This window comes from Microcaecilia unicolor, chromosome 6 (genome assembly GCF_901765095.1).
Source record: "Microcaecilia unicolor chromosome 6, aMicUni1.1, whole genome shotgun sequence".
NCBI classification, from domain to species: domain Eukaryota; kingdom Metazoa; phylum Chordata; class Amphibia; order Gymnophiona; family Siphonopidae; genus Microcaecilia; species Microcaecilia unicolor.
The window spans coordinates 246,520,530-246,542,475 of record NC_044036.1 but is presented as its reverse complement, the minus strand read 5'-3'; the positions used below and the strand labels follow the sequence as shown (position 1 = coordinate 246,542,475).

At 45.0% G+C, this 21,946-nt stretch overlaps 1 protein-coding gene across 1 annotated transcript in view; it reads right to left on the bottom strand.

Annotated features, from left to right (window-relative positions):
• The window catches only part of LOC115472526 (degenerin deg-1-like), a 217,745-nt gene that overhangs the window by 5,251 nt on the left and 190,548 nt on the right, over positions 1 to 21,946 (bottom strand). The window contains exon 10 of the mRNA XM_030206818.1: positions 3,473 to 3,523. Within this exon, the coding sequence (XP_030062678.1) occupies positions 3,473 to 3,523 (51 nt within the window). The remainder of the gene's footprint in view (positions 1 to 3,472; positions 3,524 to 21,946) is intronic.

Below are 21,946 nucleotides of genomic sequence, written 5' to 3'. Positions count from 1 at the left end.
TCTCTCCCCATCCTTCCATCTGTTTTCCCTCTCTCTTTGCCCATCCTTCCATCTGTTTTTCCCTCTCTCCCCAATCCTTGCATCTGTGTTTTTCCCTCTCTCTCTCCCCATCCTTCCATCTGTTTTTCCCCTCTCCCCAATCCTTCCATCTGTTTATTCCTTTCTCTCCCCATCCTTCCCTCTGTTGTTTTCCCTCTCTCTCTCTCTCTCCCCAATCCTTCCCTCTGTTGTTTTCCCTCTTTCTCTCTCTCCCCATCCTTCCATCTGTTTTCCCCTCTCTCCCCAATCCTTCCATCTGTTTTTCCCTCTCTCTCCCCATCCTTCCCTCTGTTGTTTTCCCTCTTTCTCTCTCTCCCCAATCCTTCCCTCTGTTGTTTTCCCTCTCTCTCTCTCTCTCTCCCCAATCCTTCCCTCTGTTGTTTTCCCTCTCTCTCTCTCCCAAATCCTTCCCTCTGTTGTTTTCCCTCTTTCTCTCTCTCCCCAATCCTTCCCTCTGTTGGTTTCCCTCTTTCTCTCTCTCCCCAATCCTTCCCTCTGTTGGTTTCCCTCTCCCTGCCAAGTTTCCCGCGAACGGCGCGAAGTCACGACGCACGCGGCACCAGCCCCTATTTCCGGCCGCTGCTGCTTCTCCTGTTGAGCAGCAGCGGCCGCTACACAAAGAAAAAGAAGATTAAAAATTGAAACCTGGCTGAAACGCGGCACCCCGGCACTGTAGACAGCCATTAGGCATTGGCTGTTGCCACACAGCCGCTCATCCTCTTGCCTCTACGTCACTGCCCCTGGAGGAAGACCCCGGAGGAGCGCAGTGACGTAGAGGCAAGAGGAGGAGCGGCTGCGGGGCAACAGCCAATGCCTAATGGCTGTCTACAGTGCCGGGGTGCCGCGTTTCAGCCAGGTTTGAAGTTTTTTTAAAATCTTTTTCTTTGTGTAGCGGCCGCTGCTGCTCAACAGGAGAAGCAGCAGCGGCCGGAAATGGGGGCTGGCACTGCGTCCGTCACGGGGTGGGGGGAGCAAAAGAAAAAGGTTCCCTTACGCCGTACCGTTGCGTACCGGCACAAAAAAAGCACTGGGTCTACCATTCCAAATTCCTCAGCCTCAAAAGGTTCTGATGACAGATGCATCTCTCCTGGGTTGGGAAGCTTGACAACAGTGATCATAACATGATCGCCTTGAAATTTGCTTTCAAAAAGGTAAACATAGGAAGTCAAATATGTTAGCGTTTAACTTTAGAAAAGTAAGCTATGATAAAATGAGAAAAACAGTAAAAAAAAAAACTTAGAGGAGTGACACAGAGGGTAAGAAACCTACAACAGGTGTGGATGCTGTTCAAAAACACCATCCTGGAGGCCCAGGCCAAACATATTCCACGTATCAGAAAAGGAGGACAGAAAACCAAACGACAGCCGGCGTGGTTAAAAAGTGAGGTAAAGGAGGCTATTGGAGCTAAAAAGGAATCCTTCAGAAAATGGAAGAAGGAACCGAATGAGGAAAATAAGAAGCGGCATAAGGAATGTCAAGTCAGATGCAAAGCGCTGATAAGAAAGGCAAAGAGGGATTTTGAAAGAAAGGTAGCGTTAGAGGCGAAAACTGATAGTAAAATTTTTTTTAGATACATTAAAAGCAGGAAACCGGCAAAAGAATCGGTTGGCCTACTGGATGACCGGGGTGTAAAAGGGGCAATCAAGGAAGACAAAGAAATAGCAGAAAAACTAAATGAGTTCTTTGCTTCGGTCTTCACCGAGGAAGATTTGGGTGGGATTCCAGTGCCGGACAGGGTGTTCATAGCTGAAGAGTCGGAAAAACTTATTGAAATATCTGTAAATCTGGAAGACGTAATGGAACAGTTCTGCAAACTGAAGAGTAGCAAATCGCCTGGACCGGATGGTATTCACCCTAGGGTACTGATAAAACTAAAAAATGAGCAGACAGAGCTACTGCTATTGATTTGTAATTTATCCTTAAAATCGAGCACGGTACCGGAAGATTGGAGGGTGGCCAATTTAAGGCCGATATTTTAAAAAGGTTCCGGAGGAGACCCAGGAAAGTATAGACCGGTGACTCTGATGTCAGTGCCGGGCAAAATGGTAGAGACTATAATCAAGAACAAAATTACAGAGCACGTTCAAAAGCATGGACTAATGGGACAAAGTCAACATGGATTTAGTGAAGGGAAGTTTTGCCTCACCAATCTGATGATTTCTATGAAGGGGTAAACAAACATGTGGACAAAGGTGAGCCGGTTGATATTGTGAATCTCGATTTTCAGAAGGCATTTGATAAGGTCCCTCATTAAAGAATACAGAGGAAATTAGAGGGACATGGGATCGGAGGTAGTGCCTTACTGTGGATTAAAAACTGGTTGAAAGATAGGAAACAGAGAGTAGGACTAAAAGGTCAATATTCGCAATGGAGAAGGATAGTTAGCGGGGTCCCTCAGAGATCGGTGCTGGGACCTCTGCTTTTTGACATATTCATAAATGACCTAGAGATGGGGGTAACTAGTGAGGTAATCAAATTTGCCGATGACACAAAGTTATTCAATGTAGTCAAATCGCGGGAAGATTGAGAAAAACTACAAGAGGACCTTACGAGACTGGGAGACTGGGCATCTAAATGGCAGATGACGTTTAATGTGAACAAGTGCAAAGTGATGCACGTGGGAAAGAGGACCCCAAACTATACGTCATGCAAGGTTCAGCGTTGGGAGTCAAGGACCGAGAAAGGGATGCAGGTGTCGTCGTTGATGATACGTTGAAAACTTCTGCTCAATGTGCTGCTGCGGCTAGGAAAGCAAATAGAATGTTGGGCATCATTAGGAAAGGGATGGAAAACAAAAATAAGGATATTATTCTGCTGTTGTATCGCTCCATGGTGCGACCGCACCTCGAGTATTGTGTTCAATTCTGGTCGCCGCACCTCAAAAAAGACATAGTGGAATTGGAAAAGGTGCAGAGAAGGGCGACAAAGATGATACAGGGGATGGGACAGCTTCCCTATCAGGATAGGCTGAAGAGGCTGGGGCTCTTCAATTTGGAGAAAATGTGGCTGAGGGGAGATATGAGAGAGGTCTATATGATAATGAGTGGAATGGAACGGGTCGATGTGGAGCGTCTGTTTACGCTTTCCAAAAATACTAGGACAAGGGGGCATGTGATGAAGCTGCAGTGTGGTAAATTTAAAATGAATTGGAGGAAATGTTTCTTCACTCAACGCGTAGTTAAACTCTGAAATTCACTGCCGGAAAAGGTGGTTAAGGCGGTTAACTTAGCGGACTTCAAAAAAGGGTTGGACGGCTTCCTGGAGGAAAAAGCCATAGAATGTTATTGAATGGATGAGGGAATACAGTATTTCTAGGATGTACGGGACAAATTGCTTGTTCTTTTGGCTGCTATCGGTGACAGGGTGCTGGGCTCGATGGACCCTTGGTCTTTCCCAGCATGGGTTCTTCCAGGAAACAGGTCTTCAGATCAACCTTCTGGAGCTCTGGGCGATCTGGAATGCTCTAAAGGCTTTTAGAGATCGGCTGTTTCACCAAATTGTGTTTATTCAAATGGACAACCAGGTTGCAATGTACTACACCAACAAGCAGGGGGGCACCATATCACACCCTCCATGTCAGGAGGCCATACGGATGTGGTGCTGGGCTCGCTGTCACTGTGTGTTCCTTCCGTCCACTTTTCTGGCAGGTAAAAACAACAGTCTGGCCAACAGGCTGAGCAGGCTTATGCAACCACGTGACCTGTCTTTCAGCATGGGCGTTGCCCGCAAGATCTTCTAGGCATGGCGCACCCTCTCAGTGGATCTCTTTGCCACTCAACTCAACCACAAAGTCCCTCAGTACTGTTCCAGACTTCATGGGACCTCATCGTCCTCACCCAGCTGATGACAGCTCCTTTTGAGACACTGAATTCCTGCCATCTAAAGTACATGACCTGGGAGGTCATATTTTTGGTGGCTGTTACTTCAGCTCGTAGGCTCAGTGAGCTTCAGGCCTTAGTAGTGGATGTACCTTATACTAAGTTTCACTACAGCAGAGTAGTCCTCCGGTTGCACCCTAAGTTCCTGCCAAAGGTCATGTCGGAGTTCCAGTTGAACCGTCGATTGTCTTGCCGACATTCTTTCCCCGACCTCATGCCCAGCCTGGCAAGAGTACCTTGCACACCTTGGACTTCAAGCGAGCATTGGCCTACTACATGGAGCAGATAAGGCCCCATAGACAGTCCACCCAACTTTTTGTTTCTTTTGATCCCAACAGGATGGGGGTTGCCATCAGGAAATGCACAATCTCTAAGTGGCTGGCAGATTGAATTTCTTTCACTTATGGCCAGCCTGGGCTGACCCTGGAGGGTCATGTCAAGGCTCATGTCAGAGCCATGGCTGCATCGGTAGCCCACTTGCGGTCAGCTTCCATTGAAGAAATTTGCAAGGCTGCAACATGGTCTTCAGTCTACACATTCACATCTTATTACTACCTTGAGCAAGATACCCAACGCGACAGTCAGTTTGGGCAGACAGTGTTGCAGAGTCTGTTTGGGATCTAGAATCCAACTCCACCCCTTAGGCCTATTTTATTCTGTTTCAGGCTGCACTCTCAGTTTGTATATAGTTTCAGGTTAATCTGAGTTATGTCCTTGCCATTGTGAGGCCCAATTCAACAATGTTTGTTGTTTTCAGTGAGAATCGATGCTAGGGATACCCCAATTGTGAGAATTAATGGCCTGCTTGTCCTCAGAGAAAGCAAAGATACTTACTTGTAGGCCTTATATTCTCACAAACCCTCCCACCTTGGAGTTGTCTCCTATTTTTTTCATTTTTTAATGCTGTAGTATTTAACTGCAGTAACTGCGCTCTCGCGGTGGGCGGGAAGGCAAGCATGCATGGTGGAGCTTGTCTTGTGCTGCACAAAACTCTGTAAAGCTTGTTATAAGCTCCAGACCAGACAATGTGATGCCACATTACCCAATTGTGAGAATATAAGGCCTGCTGTTCTCAGAGAATACCTGCTATAGGTAAGTATCTTCGCTTTATTGGCACTAATTGGCTCATTATTCTAATAAATTGCATGCACAGATCAGGAACACACTTAAATTTGTGCGCACAATTTTTGGCAACTTTTATAGAATCAGGGTTTAGTGTATGAATATAAGGGGATGTTCATAGGGGTTGAGCATGGGAGGGGCCTAGGCGGGACTGCCATTTCCATGCACAACATACAGAATACTGTAAGTTAAATGGGTGCCTGCTGCATTTAGGTGCCAACAGTCATGCCAGATCTATGCCTGGTGTAACTGCAGGTGTGCAAATGTTAAGACACACCATTGCCAGGATCTGGGTGCCCAGATGCTATTATAGACTAGGCTTTCATCACGCAGCATTGGGTCACCTAAAAGGAAACGCCCATTTACAGAATTGCCCCCTTTAGCTCAATGGATGAGACTTCCTAAACAGCATCAGCAGGCTAAACAAAGTAATGAATAATTTCAGAGGGGTGTATCACAAGAATCATTGTAATTCTATATATCTGTCCCATGTATGAGGTTATTTGTGAATCAGAGTTACTGTTTTATTTCTATGCTGATTACATTTAGATGTTGTGGCCTCGTGATGGGGGATGGGTGCCCTCAAAAGTTGAATGTGTGCTTGGATAAAAGGAGTAGGTAGCCCTCTGCTTATCATTTGAAGTTGAATGTTGAGAGGACATGTGAGTAGGTGGGTCAGGACCTCTGTCAGGTTGAATGAAAATGTATTTATTTAATAACATTTGGTTTATCAGAGCAGTTCACATAATAAATGTAAAAAAGCACATAAAACCCTAGGACACAGTCAAATTATATAGAAACATAAGGGAGGAATGTATAAAACAACAATTTAAACCAAGAAACATTTTTAAAACCATGTGAAACACAAAGAACAAACAAAAGCAATATTTTCATGAGATGCATCAATAGTAATCGGATTTCTAAAAACTGCAGAAGCCAAATCTAAACAACAGATTCCAACCAAAAGACATTATAAATCAAATACCTGCCTAAATAACCACATTTTTTTATAGGATGCTTCTTTATGTAGTTCTGGAAGAAGGGAATGCTGTATGGCATGATGAAGGCAGAGTCTCTTATGAGCTGGTATAACTAAGTAATTCTCTTGGGACGACTTCAGCATGTGAGAAGGATGATAAGAGATCAACACCAAATGAAAATATGTAGGAATACCTGTATGGTAGGCTCTCCTGCTTATAATCTAACGAGAAAAACGCCCAAGTTCCGACCTAAATCGGGAGATGGACGATTATCGCACAAAAACGAATAACGCGGTATAATCGAAAGCCGAACTTGGATGTTTTCAACTGCACTCCATCGCGGAAGCGTACAAAGTTGACGGGGGCGTGTCGGAGGCGTGGTGAAGGCGGGACTGGGGCATGGTTATCACCCATGGGCGCCTTTCGCCGATAATGGGAAAAAAGTATGCGTTTGTAGCTAGAATTTAGGGCACTTTTCCTGGACCTTGTTTTTTCATGAATAAGGCCCCAAAAAGTGCCCTAAATGACCAGATTACCACCAGAGGGAATCGGGGATGACCTCCCCTGACTCCCCCAGTGGTCACTAACCCCCTCCCACCACAAAAAATGATGTTTCACAACTTTTTATTTTCACCCTCAAATGTCATACCCACCTCCCTGGCAGCAGTATGCAGGTCCCTGGAGCAGTTGTTAGGGGGTGCAGTGGACTTCAGGCAGGTGGACCCAGGCCCATCCCCCCCTTACCTGTTACAATTGTGCTGCTTAATGCTTAGTCGTCCAAACCCACTGTACCCGCATGTAGGTGCCCCCCTTCACCCCTTAGGGCTATAGTAATGGTGTAGACTTGTGGGCAGTGGGTTTTGAGGGGGATTTGGGGGGCTCAACACACAAGGGAAGGGTGATATGCACCTGGGAGCTCTTTTACCGTTTTTTTTTGGTTTTGTAAAAGTGCCCCCTAGGGTGCCCGGTTGGTGTCCTGGCATGTGAGGGGGACCAGTGCACTACGAATCCTGGCCCCTCCCACGAACAAATGCCTTGGATTTATTCATTTTTGAGCTGGGCGCTTTCATTTTCCATTATCGCTGAAAAGCAAAAACGCCCAGCTCACAAATTGTCGAATAAAACATGGACGTCTATTTTTTTCGAAAATACGGTTCGGTCCGCCCTTTCACGGACCCGTTCTCGGAGATAAACGCCCATGGAGATAGATGTTTTCGTTCGATTATGCCCCTCTCTGCGAGCCAATATCACAATCTTAAATTTGATGCAGTCCTTTACAGGTAACCAGTGTTGTTCTCAGACAAGAGAAGTTACAGGATCATTAATTAGCATTGTAGAGAATTATAGCCACTGAATTTTAAATTAGTTGAAAATGTTTATCTGATATTGAGGGCATCCAGACAAAGTGAATTACAGTAATCAATTCTGGTTATCAGTAAAGTGTGAATAAGAGTTTTAGGGCTTAGACATTCAAAACATGCTTTAATGAGCAAATCTTTCTAAGACTTTCTACCACCTTGGAGATGTATGAAGAAAAAGATAGTTTGGAGTCTAAAATGTCTCTCAGTGATGTTATAGTGTTCCTAATGGCAATAGGGCATTTTGCAATTCAAGGGATAAATGGTGGAATTTCTGAACCATCCAAAGTGGGGCTAAAGAACAAGCAATGCTCATCTTATCTAATTTCAATTCGAAACTAGTTTGGAATACATTAGTACATAAGTATTGCCAGTGGGGCAGATCAAAGGTTCATCAAGCCCAGCATCCTGTTTCCAACAGTGGCCAATCCAGGTCACATATACCTGGCAAGATCCCCCAAAAAAGGTACAAAACATTTTATGCTTCTTATCCCAGAAATAGTGGATTTTCCCCAAGTCCAATTTAATAATGGTCTATAGACTTTTCCTTTAGGAAGCTGTCCAAACCTTTTTTAAACTCTGCTAAGCTAACCTCCTTTACCACATTTTCTGGCAACGAATTCCAGAGTTGAATTACACGTTGAGTGAAGAAACATTTTAAATTTACTACTTTATAGCTTCATCACATGCCCCCTAGACCTAGTATTTTTGGAAAGCGTAAACAGATGCTTCACGTCTACTCATTCCACGCCACTCATTATTTTATAGACCTCTATCATATCTCCCCTCAGCCATCTTTTCTCCAAGCTGAAGAGCCCCAGCTGCTTTAGCCTTTCCTCATAGGGAAGGCGTCCCATCCCCTTTATCATTTTCATCGCCCTTCTCTGCACCTTTTCTAATTCCACTATCAGGCTTATTTTCGAAAGAGAAGGGCGCCCATCTTTTGACACAAATCGGGAGATGGGCGTCTTTCTCCCAGGGTCGCCCAAATCGGCATAATCGAAAGCCGATTATGGGCGTCCTCAACTGCTTTCCGTCACGGGGACGACCAAAGTTCCTGAGGGCGTGTCGGAAGCGTAGCAAAGGCAGGACTGGGGAGTGCTTAACACATGGGCGTTCTCGGCCGATAATGGAAAAAAGAAGGGCGTACCTGATGTGCATTTGGCCGACTTTACTTGGTCCATTTTTTCTTGCGACCAAGCCTCAAAAATGTGTCTGAACTGACCAGATGACCACCGGAGGGAATCGGGGATGACCTCCCCTTAACTCCCCCAGTGGTCATTAACTCCCTCCCACCCTAAAAAAAAAAACTTTAAAAATATTTTTTGCCAGCCTCAAATGTCATACCCAGCTCCCTGACAGCAGTATGCAGGTCCCTGGAGCAGTTTTAGTGGGTGCAGTGCAGTTTAGGCAGGTGGACCCAGGCCCATCCCCCCTACCTGTTACACTTGTGGTGGTAAATGTGAGCCCTTCAAAACCCGCTGTACCCACATGTAGGTGCCCCCTTCACCCCTTAGGGCTATGGTAGTGTTGTACAGTTGTGGGGAGTGGGTTTTGGGGGGCTCAGTACTCAAGGTAAGGGAGCTATGCATCTGAGAGCAATTTGTGAAGTCCACTGCAGTGCCCCCTAGGGTGCCTGGTTGGTGTCGTGGCATGTGAGGGGGACCAGTGCACCACAAATTCTGGCTCCTCCCACGACCAAATGGCTTGGATTTGGTTTTTTCTGAGATGGGCGTCCTCGGTTTCCATTATCGCTGAAAACCGGGGACGATCATCTCTAAGGTCGACCTAAATGTTAAGATTTGGGCGTCCCCGACCGTATTATCGAAACGAAAGATGGACGCCCATCTTGTTTCGATAATACGGGTTTCCCTGCCCCTTCCCAAGGACGTCCTGCAAGGACAACCTCAGGAAAACATGGACGCCCTGTTCGATTATGCCCCTCTATACCTTTTTTGAGATGCGGCGACCAGAATTGAACACAATATTAGAGGTGCGGTCGTACCATGGAGCGATACAAAGGCATTATAACGTCCTCATTTTTGTTTTCTATTCCTTTCCTAATAATACCTAACATTCTATTTGCTTTCTTAGCCACCGCAGCAGCACACTGAGCAGAAGGTTTCAATGTATCATCAACGACGACACCTAGATCCCTTTCTTGGTCGGTCTCTCCTAATGTGGAACCTTGCATGGACGTAGCTATAATTTGGGTTCCTCTTTCCCACATGCATCACTTTGCACTTGCTCACATTAAACATCATCTACCATTTAGATGCCCAGTCTCCCAGACTCGTAAGGTCCTCTTGTAATTTTTCACAATCCTCCCGCGATTTAACTACTTTGAATAACTTTGTGTCGTCAGCAAATTTAATTACCTCACTAGTTACCCACATCTCTAGGTCATTTATAAATATGTTAAAAAGCAGCAGTCCCAGCACAGACCCCTGGGGAACCCCACTAACTACCCTTTTCCTTTGAGAATACTGATCATTTAACCCTACTCTCTGTTTTCTATCCTTTAACCAGTTTTTAATCCACAATAAGACACTACCTCCTATCCCATAACTCTCCAATTTCCTCTGGAGTCTTTCATGAGGTACTTTGTCAAATGCCTTCTGACAATCCAGATACACAATATCAACCAGCTCACCTTTATCCACATGTTTGTTCACCTCTTCAAAGAAATGTAATAGATTGGCGAGGCAAGATTTCTCTTCACTAAATCCATGTTGGCTTTGTCTCATTAATCCATGCTTTTGAATATGCTCTGTAATTTTGTTCTTTATAATAGTCTCTACCATTTTGCCCGGCACCAACGTAAGACTCACCGGTATATAATTTCCAAGATCTCCCCTGGAACCTTTTTTAAAAAGCGGCATAACATTGGCCACCCTCCAATTTTCTGGTACCACGCTCAATTTTAAGGATAAATTACATATTACTAACAATTATTCCGCAAGTTTATTTTTCAGTTCTATCAGTACTCTGGGATGAATACCATCCGGTCCAAGAGATTTGCTACTCTTCAATTTGTCAAATTGTCCCATTACATCCTCTTGGTCTATAGAGATTTCATTCAATTTCTCCGACTCGTCAGCTTCGAATACCATTTCTGGCACTGCTGTCTCTCCCAAATAAAGCCGCAGCAGAGAGATGAAATAAATTCTTTGCTTCGATCTTCACCGAGGAAGATTTGGGAGAGACAGCGGTGATCGCCCCTTTTAGCCCTCGGTCATCTAGCGGTCCAACCGATTCTTTTGCCGGCTTCCTGCTTTTAATATACCTAAAAAAAGTTTTACTATGTGTTTTTGCCTCCAACGCAATCTTTTTTTCAAAGTCCCTCTTTGCCTTCCTTATCAGCGCTTTGAATTTGACTTGACATTCCTTATGCTGTTTCTTATCTGTCCCAGGAATAATGGGCAACTATCAGCTGGATATCATTAGCAAAAAAATGGATGTATAGCACTAATACATGTACTAGTTGTCCAAGGTTGTTTAAAAAAAACCATTAAATAAGATAAGGGCCAACACTGAACTCTGAAGGACCCCAAAAGAAAGAGAGTAAGGCTGAGAAAAATGATTGTCAACAAAAAACCTAAAATGTTCTTCCAGAGAAATATGATCAAAACCAATTCAAAGCTACACCTGAAATGCAAATTTGTTCTAATCTGTTCAGCAAAAAGAAATGATCAATTACATCAGAAGTGGCAGTAAGACCTATCCCATGAATGACTTGAGTAAGGAATCTTGGGGTGTTTATGGATTCTTCTTTAACTATGGGTTGTCATGACTACGTGATATATGAATCCTCTTTTGTGCAGCTATGCCTGCTGCTGCAGTTACAGCCATTTGTGTCCTTTGCCGGTCTGGTGATTACTTTGCTGCTTAACTGGTTAGATTGATGTAATTTGGTTTACATGGGATTGTCTCTACAGACTGTAAGGAGACTGCAGATTTTACAAAACACAACAGCCAGGATCCTGGGGGTGGGGTGGGGGTTTATACCTATGGGATCAGGTGTCCTTTGTGTTAGAATCCCTTCATTGGTTACCTGTTGCTTTCCATGTTTCATTCAAATGGCTTATAATTATTTACAAGGTGCTGCATGGAATGGATTGGGATTTACTGATAAATAAATTATACTCCAGGCATATAGCTATGGTCAGTGGGGGGAGGGGGAAATTGTTGGTGTTCTTGTTAATTCTTAACAGAGGTGCCCTATTATAAATTGTAGGGATGCCTGTTTAGAAAGATCAAGGGAGAAGACCTTCTCGATTATGGGACTTTGTTGATGGAATGCTTTTATCAATGATATATCTGACTTTGCTCTGATTATGTACTGTCTTGTAAATGGATGAAAACTTTACTTTTTAGACAAACATTTTAACTTGGATTACTGGAGCTGGGTTTTTTTGGGAGGTCTTTGACTAGTATACTTTAGTTAGAAATGTGAATTCTGTAAGGAAGAAAAAAATGTGTGTGTAGTTTTTTTATATGCTTGTATGGTGACTATTTAAACAAGGGATATGGGAGGGTAGATACGGTACTGTAAATTGCTTTGGTCATTTTAGGAAAGCGATACAGAAATATGATGAAATAAATATTCATATCTATCCAGTGTTTCAGTTTCAATAAAAGAACCTTTCATAAAAGTATTTTTTGTGTACAATGATGCTGACAAAATGATCATCACCAGATTGGAGATTAAGAAGGAATTATTTTTATTTTGCTGCTGGTGGTGAAAAATGTAGAGTGATGGTCTTTTGCCTTCCATTGGATTAGTATAGGGAAAAGGAAATGGGACTTGATATACTGCCTTTTTTTGAGGTTTTTGCAACTACATTCAAAGTGGTTTACATATATTCAGGTACTTATTTTGTACCAGGGGGCAATGGAGGGTTCAGTGACTTGCCCAGAGTCACAAGGAGCTGCAGTGGGAATTGAACTCAGTTCCCCAGGATCAAAGTCCACTGCACTAAGCACTAGGCTACTCCTCCACTCATATAGAGTGGGTTATTAAGTGATTTACAAGAAGGCCAGACTTGATGAACTGGTGGTCATCTTACAACCTAATTGACCATAAAGATGTAATGTTTCCCACGCCTTCATGACCACCTCAATCTGCAGAAGCCTATACACATGCACTAAGCAACAAATACCTGATGAGAGCTGGGTCATCAGCAATAACGCTCATCTGCTTTCCCATTTCCCTCAGCTCCTTGGAGAAATTTTCCTAAAAGGAGAAAAAAAGATTCCATCTATCTTTGTGTGTATATGTGGGAAGGAGAGAGAGAGAGAGAGAGAGAGAGAATGTGAATAAGTCAAGGAGATGGGACAAGAATATTACAGCCAAGTAACTAGAATGTTTAGGGGTCTGGGTGCTGGATTTACAGGTCTCATACTTAAGATGATATTCCTTTGCGTGCTTTGACTAAGAGTAGCCTGACAGGAACCACACCCTTTGAATTTGGTCTGAGTTACAAGAGGATTTTGTTCACTCCTCAGGTACTCAGCCTATGAGTAGAACTGAGTCAAAAAGGAAGACAAAGCTTGTAATCAGGGGCATAGCTAGCCCTCCAATTTTTTTTTTGGGGGGGGTCCAAGGGTGGACTGGGGGAGCAACATATTCCCTCCTCCCTCCTCCAACGCATGTGTTAAAAATACCTTTGCTGGCAGGGTTGCTGAAGCCCCAACAGCCATTCCGCTCCTCCTTGCGCTTCTGCTGTAATGCAGAAGTAGATGGTGTGCCTCCAACTGCTGACTCCGGGACTCCCCAAGAATGCTCAGTTCTTGCTCAACATGAGCTTGTGCAAGGAGAAATCTCCACATCAGCAGTTGGAGGCAACTGCAAACTTCCTTATTACAGCAGCACAAGGAGGAAGGGCATGGCTCGGGCTCCAAATGTTTTGGCTGGCAGGGCTTTGGCATCCCCACCAGCCATTTAACTGGGTGCTGCATGTTTGTAAGGGGCTTGAGCCCAAAGTGTGTGTGTGTGTGTGTGGGGGGGGGGGGGGGTCCAAGGATTCCTCCCTCATGGCTATTGCACTGCTTCTAGTAACCTAATGGCAGAGATGAGTTACTATTGGGAGGAGGATAGGAAGGGTTATAATAACAAAGACTTGAATTACTACTACCTCATTAAATAATTGTTTCTATTGTATTTGTTTTGTTGTATGCATGGTAACAGTAGATGATGGCAGATAAAGACCTGTACGGTCCATCCAGTCTGCCCAACAAGAAAAACTCATAGTATAAGGTTTGATGTGATACTACATATGTATACTTGATCTTTCTTGTTTGCTTAGCTTGTCTTGGAGGTGTGTGGTCTATGTATAGTGGTGATTCTTTAATAAAACTGTTAAAAATAAGAATGGAAATCTCTATGCTCATCCATCCATAGTGGAAGAGAATCTGACAGAAAGAAAACTGAGCAGACTGAATGAGTCAAATATTTTATCTGACAACATCTACAATGTTGCCATTACTACAAACCTAACAGATACTTAATAGTGGTGTGTGCTTATCTGTTCTATATCAACAACAACAACAACCATTTCTAAAGCGCTACTAGGGTTACGCAGCGCTGTACAATTCAAACATAGAAGGACAGTCCCTGCTCAAAGAGCTTACAATCTAAAAGACAAGAGAACAATCTAAAGACAAGTGAACAATCTAGAGGACGAGTGAACAGTTAATCTGATAGGGTGGATAGATTGGGGTATTTTATATTTCTCGAGCGGTTAGGCGCTGAAGGCAGCATTGAAGAGGTGAGTTTTAAGCAGAGATTTGAAGATGGGTAGGGAGGGGGCATGGCGTATGGGTAAAGGAAGATTATTCCAGGCATAGGGTGAGGCAAGGCAGAATGAGCGGAGCCTGGAGTTGGCAGTAGTGGAGAAGGGTACTGAGAGAAGAGCTTTGTCCTGTGAGCGGAGGTTGCGGGCAGGAACATAGGGGGAGATGAGGGTGGAGAGGTAGTGAGGAGCCGCAGACTGAGTGCATTTGTAGGTAAGGAGGAGGAGCTTGAATTGTATGCGATATCTGATCGGAAGCCAATGAAGTGATTTAAGGAGAGGGGTGATATGAGTATATCGGTTTTGGCGGAATATAAGACGTGCAGCAGCGTTCTGAACGGATTGAAGGGGGGATAGATGGCCGAGTGGGAGGCCGGTGAGGAGTAAGTTGCAGTAATCGAGGCGAGAGGTAATGAGAGCATGGACGAGAGTTCTGGTGGTATGCTCAGAGAGGAAAGGGCTAATTTTGCTGATATTGAGGAGGAAGAAGCGACAGGTCTTGGCAGTCTGTTGGATATGCGCAGAGAAGGAGAGGGAGGAGTCGAAGGTGACTCCGAGGTTGCGGGCAGATGGGACGGGGAGGATGAGGGTGTTATCAACAGAGATAGAGAGTGGAGGAAGAGGAGAAGTGGGTTTAGGAGGAAAGACAAGGAGCTCGGTCTTGGACATGTTCAGCTTCAGGTGGCGGTTGGACATCCATGCCGCAATGTCGGATAAACAGGCCGATACCTTGGCCTGAGTCTCCGCAGTGATGTCAGGTGTGGAGAGGTATAGCTGGGTGTCATCAGCATAAAGGTGATACTGAAAACCATGAGACGAGATCAGCGAGCCCAGGGAAGAGGTGTAGATTGAGAAGAGAAGGGGTCCAAGGACAGATCCCTGGGGAACTCCAACAGATAGTGGGATGGGAGTGGAGGAAGATCCATGGGAGTGTACCCTGAAGGTGCGGTGGGAGAGATAAGAGGAGAACCAGGAGAGGACAGGGCCTTGGAACCCAAAAGAGGACAGCGTGGCAAGAAGTAAATCATGATTGACAGTGTCAAACGCGGCGGAAAGATCGAGAAGGATGAGGATGGAGTAGTGACCTCTGGATTTGGCCAGGAGCAGGTCATTGCAAACTTTAGAGAGTGCCGTTTCAGTCGAGTGCAGAGGGCGAAAACCGGATTGAAGTGGATCGAGGATGGCGTGAGAGGAGAGAAAATCAAGGCAGCGGCTATGAACGGCGCGCTCAAGTATTTTGGAAAGGAAGGGTAAAAGAGAAATGGGGCGGTAGTTGGAGGGGCAGGTAGGGTCAAGTGAAGGTTTTTTGAGGAGAGGTGTGACAACGGCGTGCTTGAAGGTGTCAGGGACAGTTGCAGTGGAGAGAGAGAGGTTGAGGATGCGACAGATGGCGGGGGTGACAGTATGGGAGATGATATTGAGTAGGTTGGTGGGGATGGGATCAGAGGAACAGGTGGTGCATTTCGAGGAGGAAAGAAGGCGGGAAGTTTCATCCTCGGTGATCTCAGGGAAGGAGGAGAAAGAGACCTGGGTAGGTTGGATGAGGGAGAGGGTTAAAGGGTGAAGAGGAGGTGGTGGCTTGGTCGTGAACTCAAGGTTGATCTTTTGCACTTTGTCGCGGAAATAGTCGGCCAGTGATTGAGGAGAGAGAGAAGGGGGAGTAGGAGCGGGGGGCACTTTTAGGAGAGAGTTAAGGGTGGTGAAGAGACGACGAGGGTTGGAGCTGAGAGAATTGGTCAATTGGGTGTAATAGTCCTGTTTTGCACGGAATAGGGAGGAGTGGAGGGAGGATAGCATGAATTTGTAGTGGAGGAAGTCTGAAAGGGTACGAGATTTCCTCCAGAGGCGCTCAGCGGATCGGGTGCAGGAGCGAAGGTAACGGATGTAAGGAGTCAGCCAGGGCTGGGGATTGGTGCGTTTTGTGGGACGGGAGATTGATGGTGCGAGGGTATCCAATGCAGAGGAGAGAGCAGTATTGTAAGCGGAGACCGCTTTGTCGACAGTTGCGGAGGACGTGATGGAGGGGAGGAGATTAGAGATAGTAGATGATAAGGTGGAGGGGTCAATAGCCTGGAGGTTCCTGGAGGTGGTGGTTAAAGTTGGACGGGGTGAAGGGGGGGGTGAAGAAGTGTGAATGTGATCAGGTGATGGTCGGAGAGAGGAAGAGCTGAGACGTGGAAATTGGAGGGTAAGCCGGAGGAGGAGAGGATGAGGTCAAGACAATGGCCGTCACGGTGAGTAGGGGTGGTGGAGCACAGCTGGAGGTTGAAGGAGGATGTTAGGGTGAGGAACTTAGAAGCATGGGGGTCGGATAGGTCATCAGCATGTACGTTAAAGTCTCCGAGAATGAGGGACGGAGATGAGGGGTCAAGAAAGACAGAGAGCCAAGCATCAAAGTCGGTAAGGAAGGAAGGGAAGGATTTATCAGGGGGGCGGTAAATGACTGCCACTCTGAGTGGTAATGGGTAGAATAGCCGGATGGAATGGCAATATGGCAATAAAATTCTCTCTTTCCAACCCCTCATCATTTATCCACACCACTGGCTTTGTCTCTGGAGAAAGAAAGTCAGAAACTTCCCACACAGAAGTGATATCTTAGGAACGCCAGAAGTTTTGCTTTTACAGTAAGCCTTAGCAGTGGCGTAGCCAGGGGGAGTGCCAGGGGAGCGGCCGCTCCCCCAAACGGAGTTCTGCCAGTTCCGGCACCTATTTTTTTCTCAATGTGTTGCATTGAAAATGTGCGCCAGCGCCGGCAGAAGTCTGCTCTTACGCCGCTCTCGCTCCCCCCGCGCTGTCAACCTGGCTCCGCTTCTGAGCCTTAGCAGTAAATTTGAGAGACTGATATCATAGACTACATGTGTTGGCTTAGGAGTGATGTTCATTACTGTCAAGGTATGTGCGAAATTAACTCATTTGAAAGCATTGTCCATGAGAGAAGTGGCAAACAGAAGATACTGAAAGTATGCTAGAACTGGTTAGTCAGCAATAAGGATAAATACATTGAAAACAGCATTTGAATTTATAACACAACTTTCATCCAATCAGTATTCTAGTGAGAGTTATAGCTCTAGAAGCATATAAGTTGCTGTCTTTATGGTATTTGGGCTTGCTTAAAATTTTGAAGGAAGAAGGTTATGTATAAGGACATGAAGGTATGCATATATGTTTGCCAGGACATACAGTGGGAGCATCCATTTTGCAAATATACAGGTGCACAAAAAGAGTGGCATCAACTCAGCAGCTTCCACATAGACATGCTGGCACTTATACAAATACCACTAAATTCTATGTGTAAAAGACCTTTTATAAAATAAAGATTTGTGTAAATGTACATGCCTCATCAAGAAGGTGCATATTTTGTCAGTAGGCATAGAATTTACCAAACTTTTCAAAACTATGATTGACAAAGGTTTGGTTGCCCTGGCTGTGTCTTTAGATTTAATCGGCAGCCTTTGATGTCATTGACCATGACGTCCTTTTACAATGTCTTTCAGGTATTGGATTAAGTGGAACTGTCCTAAAATGGTTTAAATCTTTCCTTCATAACTGCTCATTTAAAGTCTTTTGTGCATGTACTCAATCTGATCTGTATCCTTTGCCTTATGAGCTCTATCCTCTTCCCATCCTATTTAATGTGTATCTCGGGTCTCTTATTTCTCTGATTCAGGCATCAGGATTAAACAACTATATCTATGCAGATGATATTCTCATTCTTCATTATACCTCTAGTATCTCCCCTGACCTCACTTTACTTCAGTCTTGTTTTAAGGGTGTTTCTCTTTGGTTGAAAGAACATCATCTTATTTTGAATCCACAAAAACCACTGCATGTTGGATCAAGCAACACCACTTTCTATAGTCCCTGTGCTATTTGGTTCCCCAGTTCAGCCAGAATCTTAGTTTAAGTATTTAGGTGTTATACTTGACTATAAATTAAACCTCACTGCCCATATCTCATCAGTCTTGAACTCTGGGTTTGCTACTCTGAAAATTGAGATTGGTTTGAGGTGTTTTGGACTTCAAATCTGTACCATGCCTTTATTGGCTCAAAACTGGACTACTATAACATAATATATTCCAGGCTACCCAAAGCTGATATTAAAAGATTCCAGTCTCTTCAAAATGTTGTTGCACATATTTTGTGTTCTGCATAACAAGGAGATCATCTTATCCCATTATTTAATAAATTACATTGACTTTCTGTTCAGTATAGAGTCCAATTTAAAATACTTGTTCTAACTGATAAAGTGATATATATGGGCCTTCCCAAATATTTGGCCAAGCTAACCATTCTATATACTCCAGCCTGTTGTCTGCAATCTATAAATGACTCAATGTCTCCAGTCAAATTATGCCGCTTTCTCCTCCCCTAGATCTACTAACAAGTGAGGGGGAGGAGTTGCCTGTTTAGCACCCTCTTCCCTCCCTTTCACTGACATCTCATCTAGCTTACTCCCTTTTCCTGATGCTCTTCTTCTACTTCTGAGGTTTACTCCCTCCATGCACATTCTCCTCTTATATGTTCCTCCTCTTCTTGATTCTATCAGGATGCTTTGACCCACTGTCTCTCAGATGCTGTGGTCCGTTTCTCCAATCTCCTAATCTTAGGAGATTTTAATTTTCATTTGGACTTCCAGCAGGTCTTTTGTCTCCTTTCTTACAGAACTGGATCTTATTCAACAGGCTCCTTTTTCTACTCATACAGCTGGCCACACTCTGGACTTAGCTTGCACAAGATTTTCAGACAATTTGTTTCTTCATTTTCCTTTCTCACTTTTCCATGAACAGATCACTTGATTTCATTTTCCCTGATGCTCCCAAAATCTAGTCCCCTAACTCCCCTCCCCTTCACCTTCATCATCCACCTTTTTGAGAGTGAACCCTACTTCAGTTCCTCTGTTGTTTAATTCCCTTCCAGGTGATTTCGTTTCATTCTGTGTGTCCAATGAGGCCCAGGCCTGGGACCTTTCCCTTTGTATTGCACTTTCCTCAACCACCCCTTCCCCTACCTTTCCTGCAAAATCTGGTTGCAAACCCTGGTACCATCCACAGCTTCGCTTACTGAAGCAACTCCACTGTGCAGAACATAGGTGGTGAAGAGCCCCTTCTTTTGATTCTTTCACTTTGTACATTAGTCTCTCAAACCAATACCATTCTCAATTGAAATCTCTTTCTCATATTTACTACACAAACCTAGTGAATAATTCTTCCAATTGACCTAAGAAACTCTTTGCATTGGTCAATCAACTCTCCTTTCTTATCTCATCTGTTACCTTTCCAGCTAATCTTTCAACTTCTGACTTTGCTATTCATTTCGCCTCATAAATTGTGACCTTCCACTCTTCCCTACTGCAGAAATCCAATTCGGTCCCATTCCCATCGCAGATTCTACATACAGCTCTTTTTTCTGCACTGATTCAGCCCCATTCCTCTGCCCAGTCTTTCAGTTTACTCCCCCTTTCCTCCTGGTCTACATTTATCTTACCTTCCTTGGCCCAACTGTCTAAGCTCTTCACCTTTGCTAAAAAAAAACTACCTGTACCCTTGACCCTATTTCCTCATCTTGGCTCTCTTTCTCTTGCCATTCACTCCGTCTTTTTGCTCTGGTGATGATTAATTATAGCCTCTCTAACAGCGTCATTCCACTTGTATGGAAGAACACATTGGTACAACCTCTATTGAAAAAGTCCTCTCTAGGCCAATCTCCAACCTCCCATTCATCACTAAACTTTCAGAGAAGGTGGTCTTTACTCAATTATCTAACCATGCTGACTCTTCCAACTTCTTCACCCATACCATTCAGGTTTTTGTTTTGGCCATTCAACAGAAACCATATTAGCATCTCTTTTGAATGATCTTTCTTCCATCTATGAACCTGTCTGTACTGTTCTCCTCATTTCTCTTGCCCTCACAGCTGCACCTTGTGGACCATTCTTTACTTCTAACAAGGCTCTCATCATTTGGGATTTCAGGTACTGTCTTGCAGTGGCTTTTCTTATTTCTAACAGATCACACTTTCCAAGTCCAATTGCTGTCCTCTACTTCTGAGTCAAATTCTCCATATTCTGGTGTTCTCCAGGGTTCTGTTCTTTCCCCCTTATTCTTCAATGTCTTCTTAAGTCCTTTATCCACAATTCTCCCCCCCCCCCCCCCACACTGACCAATCATTCTCAGTCAAATTCTACATATATTCAGACAATATCTTGCTAGTCTCTAGGCAAGATCCCATTGCTCCAGATTTAACAGCTCTCCAGAACTGCCTAGAAGCAATAGACGATTGAATCTCCATTAACAGCTTTATCCTTAATCAATCAAAGACTACTGGCCTATGGGTCACCAGTCAAAGGTCACATCCCAACATTTTTCCCACTCTAAATAACTCCCTAAACCCTTGCAATACCTTGGGGTTATCCTTAACTTGTAGCTAACCTTCAACTCCCATATTTCCTCAGTGGTTCATTCCTGCTTTTTTCCACTGCGCCTCATATGCTCTCTCCATAGCTATCTCAATGACTCAGCCTGGCTTCTCTTCTCTATTCTCTGGTTGCAACCCACCTCGATTACTGTAACGTTATTTATTCTGGTATTTTGGCTACCTCTCTGAAACATTTTCAAATTGTACAAGACATGGCTATCAGACTTCTCACCTGTGCACACCGTCAAGATTATGTCACCCCTCTTCTTATGCAGCAACATTAGCTACCTGTTTCTTTTTGCATCCAACACAAACTTCTTACACTGACACAAAGTTTTGCATCTAGGGATCCCCTCATATCTTCCCTGATTGTCTCCTATTTTCTCTCTCACGCAAAGTGACTGGGCTATATTAGCACACGGCAGCTGCTAGCATGGCCTACTAAACAGGGGGGTAATATTTTACAAAGGTACATGCAGGTGTCGCGGCTCTGATGTCGCTCTGGTGTTGGTGAGCTCTCGAGTCTCCCCGAGCCCCACAAGGCCCCAGGAAACAGCCGAGCACCCCGAATCTTCACCCGCGGCGACCGCCGTTCACCGAGGGTTGAGCCCTCAGCTGCGGGCGGCCAGCAGGACTGCTGGAACCGCGGGGTGACGGCTGGCCTGACTGGATGTGAGTACACAGTCCTTGGTGGAGGTGGCTTAGCCGGGCGGCTAGCTGAGCACTGGGAACCAACACAGTCTGAGGGAAATAGCTAGCAGGACGGCTAGCTGACACGAGGAACAAATACAGTCTTCACAGGAAATAGCTAGCAGGACGGCTAGCTGACACGAGGAACAAACACAGTCTTCACCGGAGACAGCTAGCAGGACGGCTAGCTGACACGAGGAACAAATACAGTCTTCACCGGAAATAGCTAGCAGGACGGCTAGCTGACACGAGGAACAAACACAGTCTTCACAGGAGATAGCTAGCAGGACGGCTAGCTGACACGAGGAACAAACACAGTCTTCACAGGAGATAGCTAGCAGGACGGCTAGCTGACACGAGGAACAAACACAGTCTTCACCGGAGACAGCTAGCAGGACGGCTAGCTGACATGAGGAACAAACACAGTCTTCGCAAGAGATGGCTTCTGAAACACGAAACGGAAGCACTGGACCCCTTCCGTGGCTCCGTTTAAATCCCCCGCTCGTTCCTTCGCTAGTGCCCGCTGGAACCAATCCCCTTCGCCCAAGCAGACCTAGGGCCTGGATTGGTTCTCCCGCCCAGCGGGCGGAGTCTCTCTGGGGGGTGCGCCAATCCGGCGCAAGTAGGCGGAGCTACCTCGCCGGCCCCGCTCCAGCGAGGAGAATGAAGAC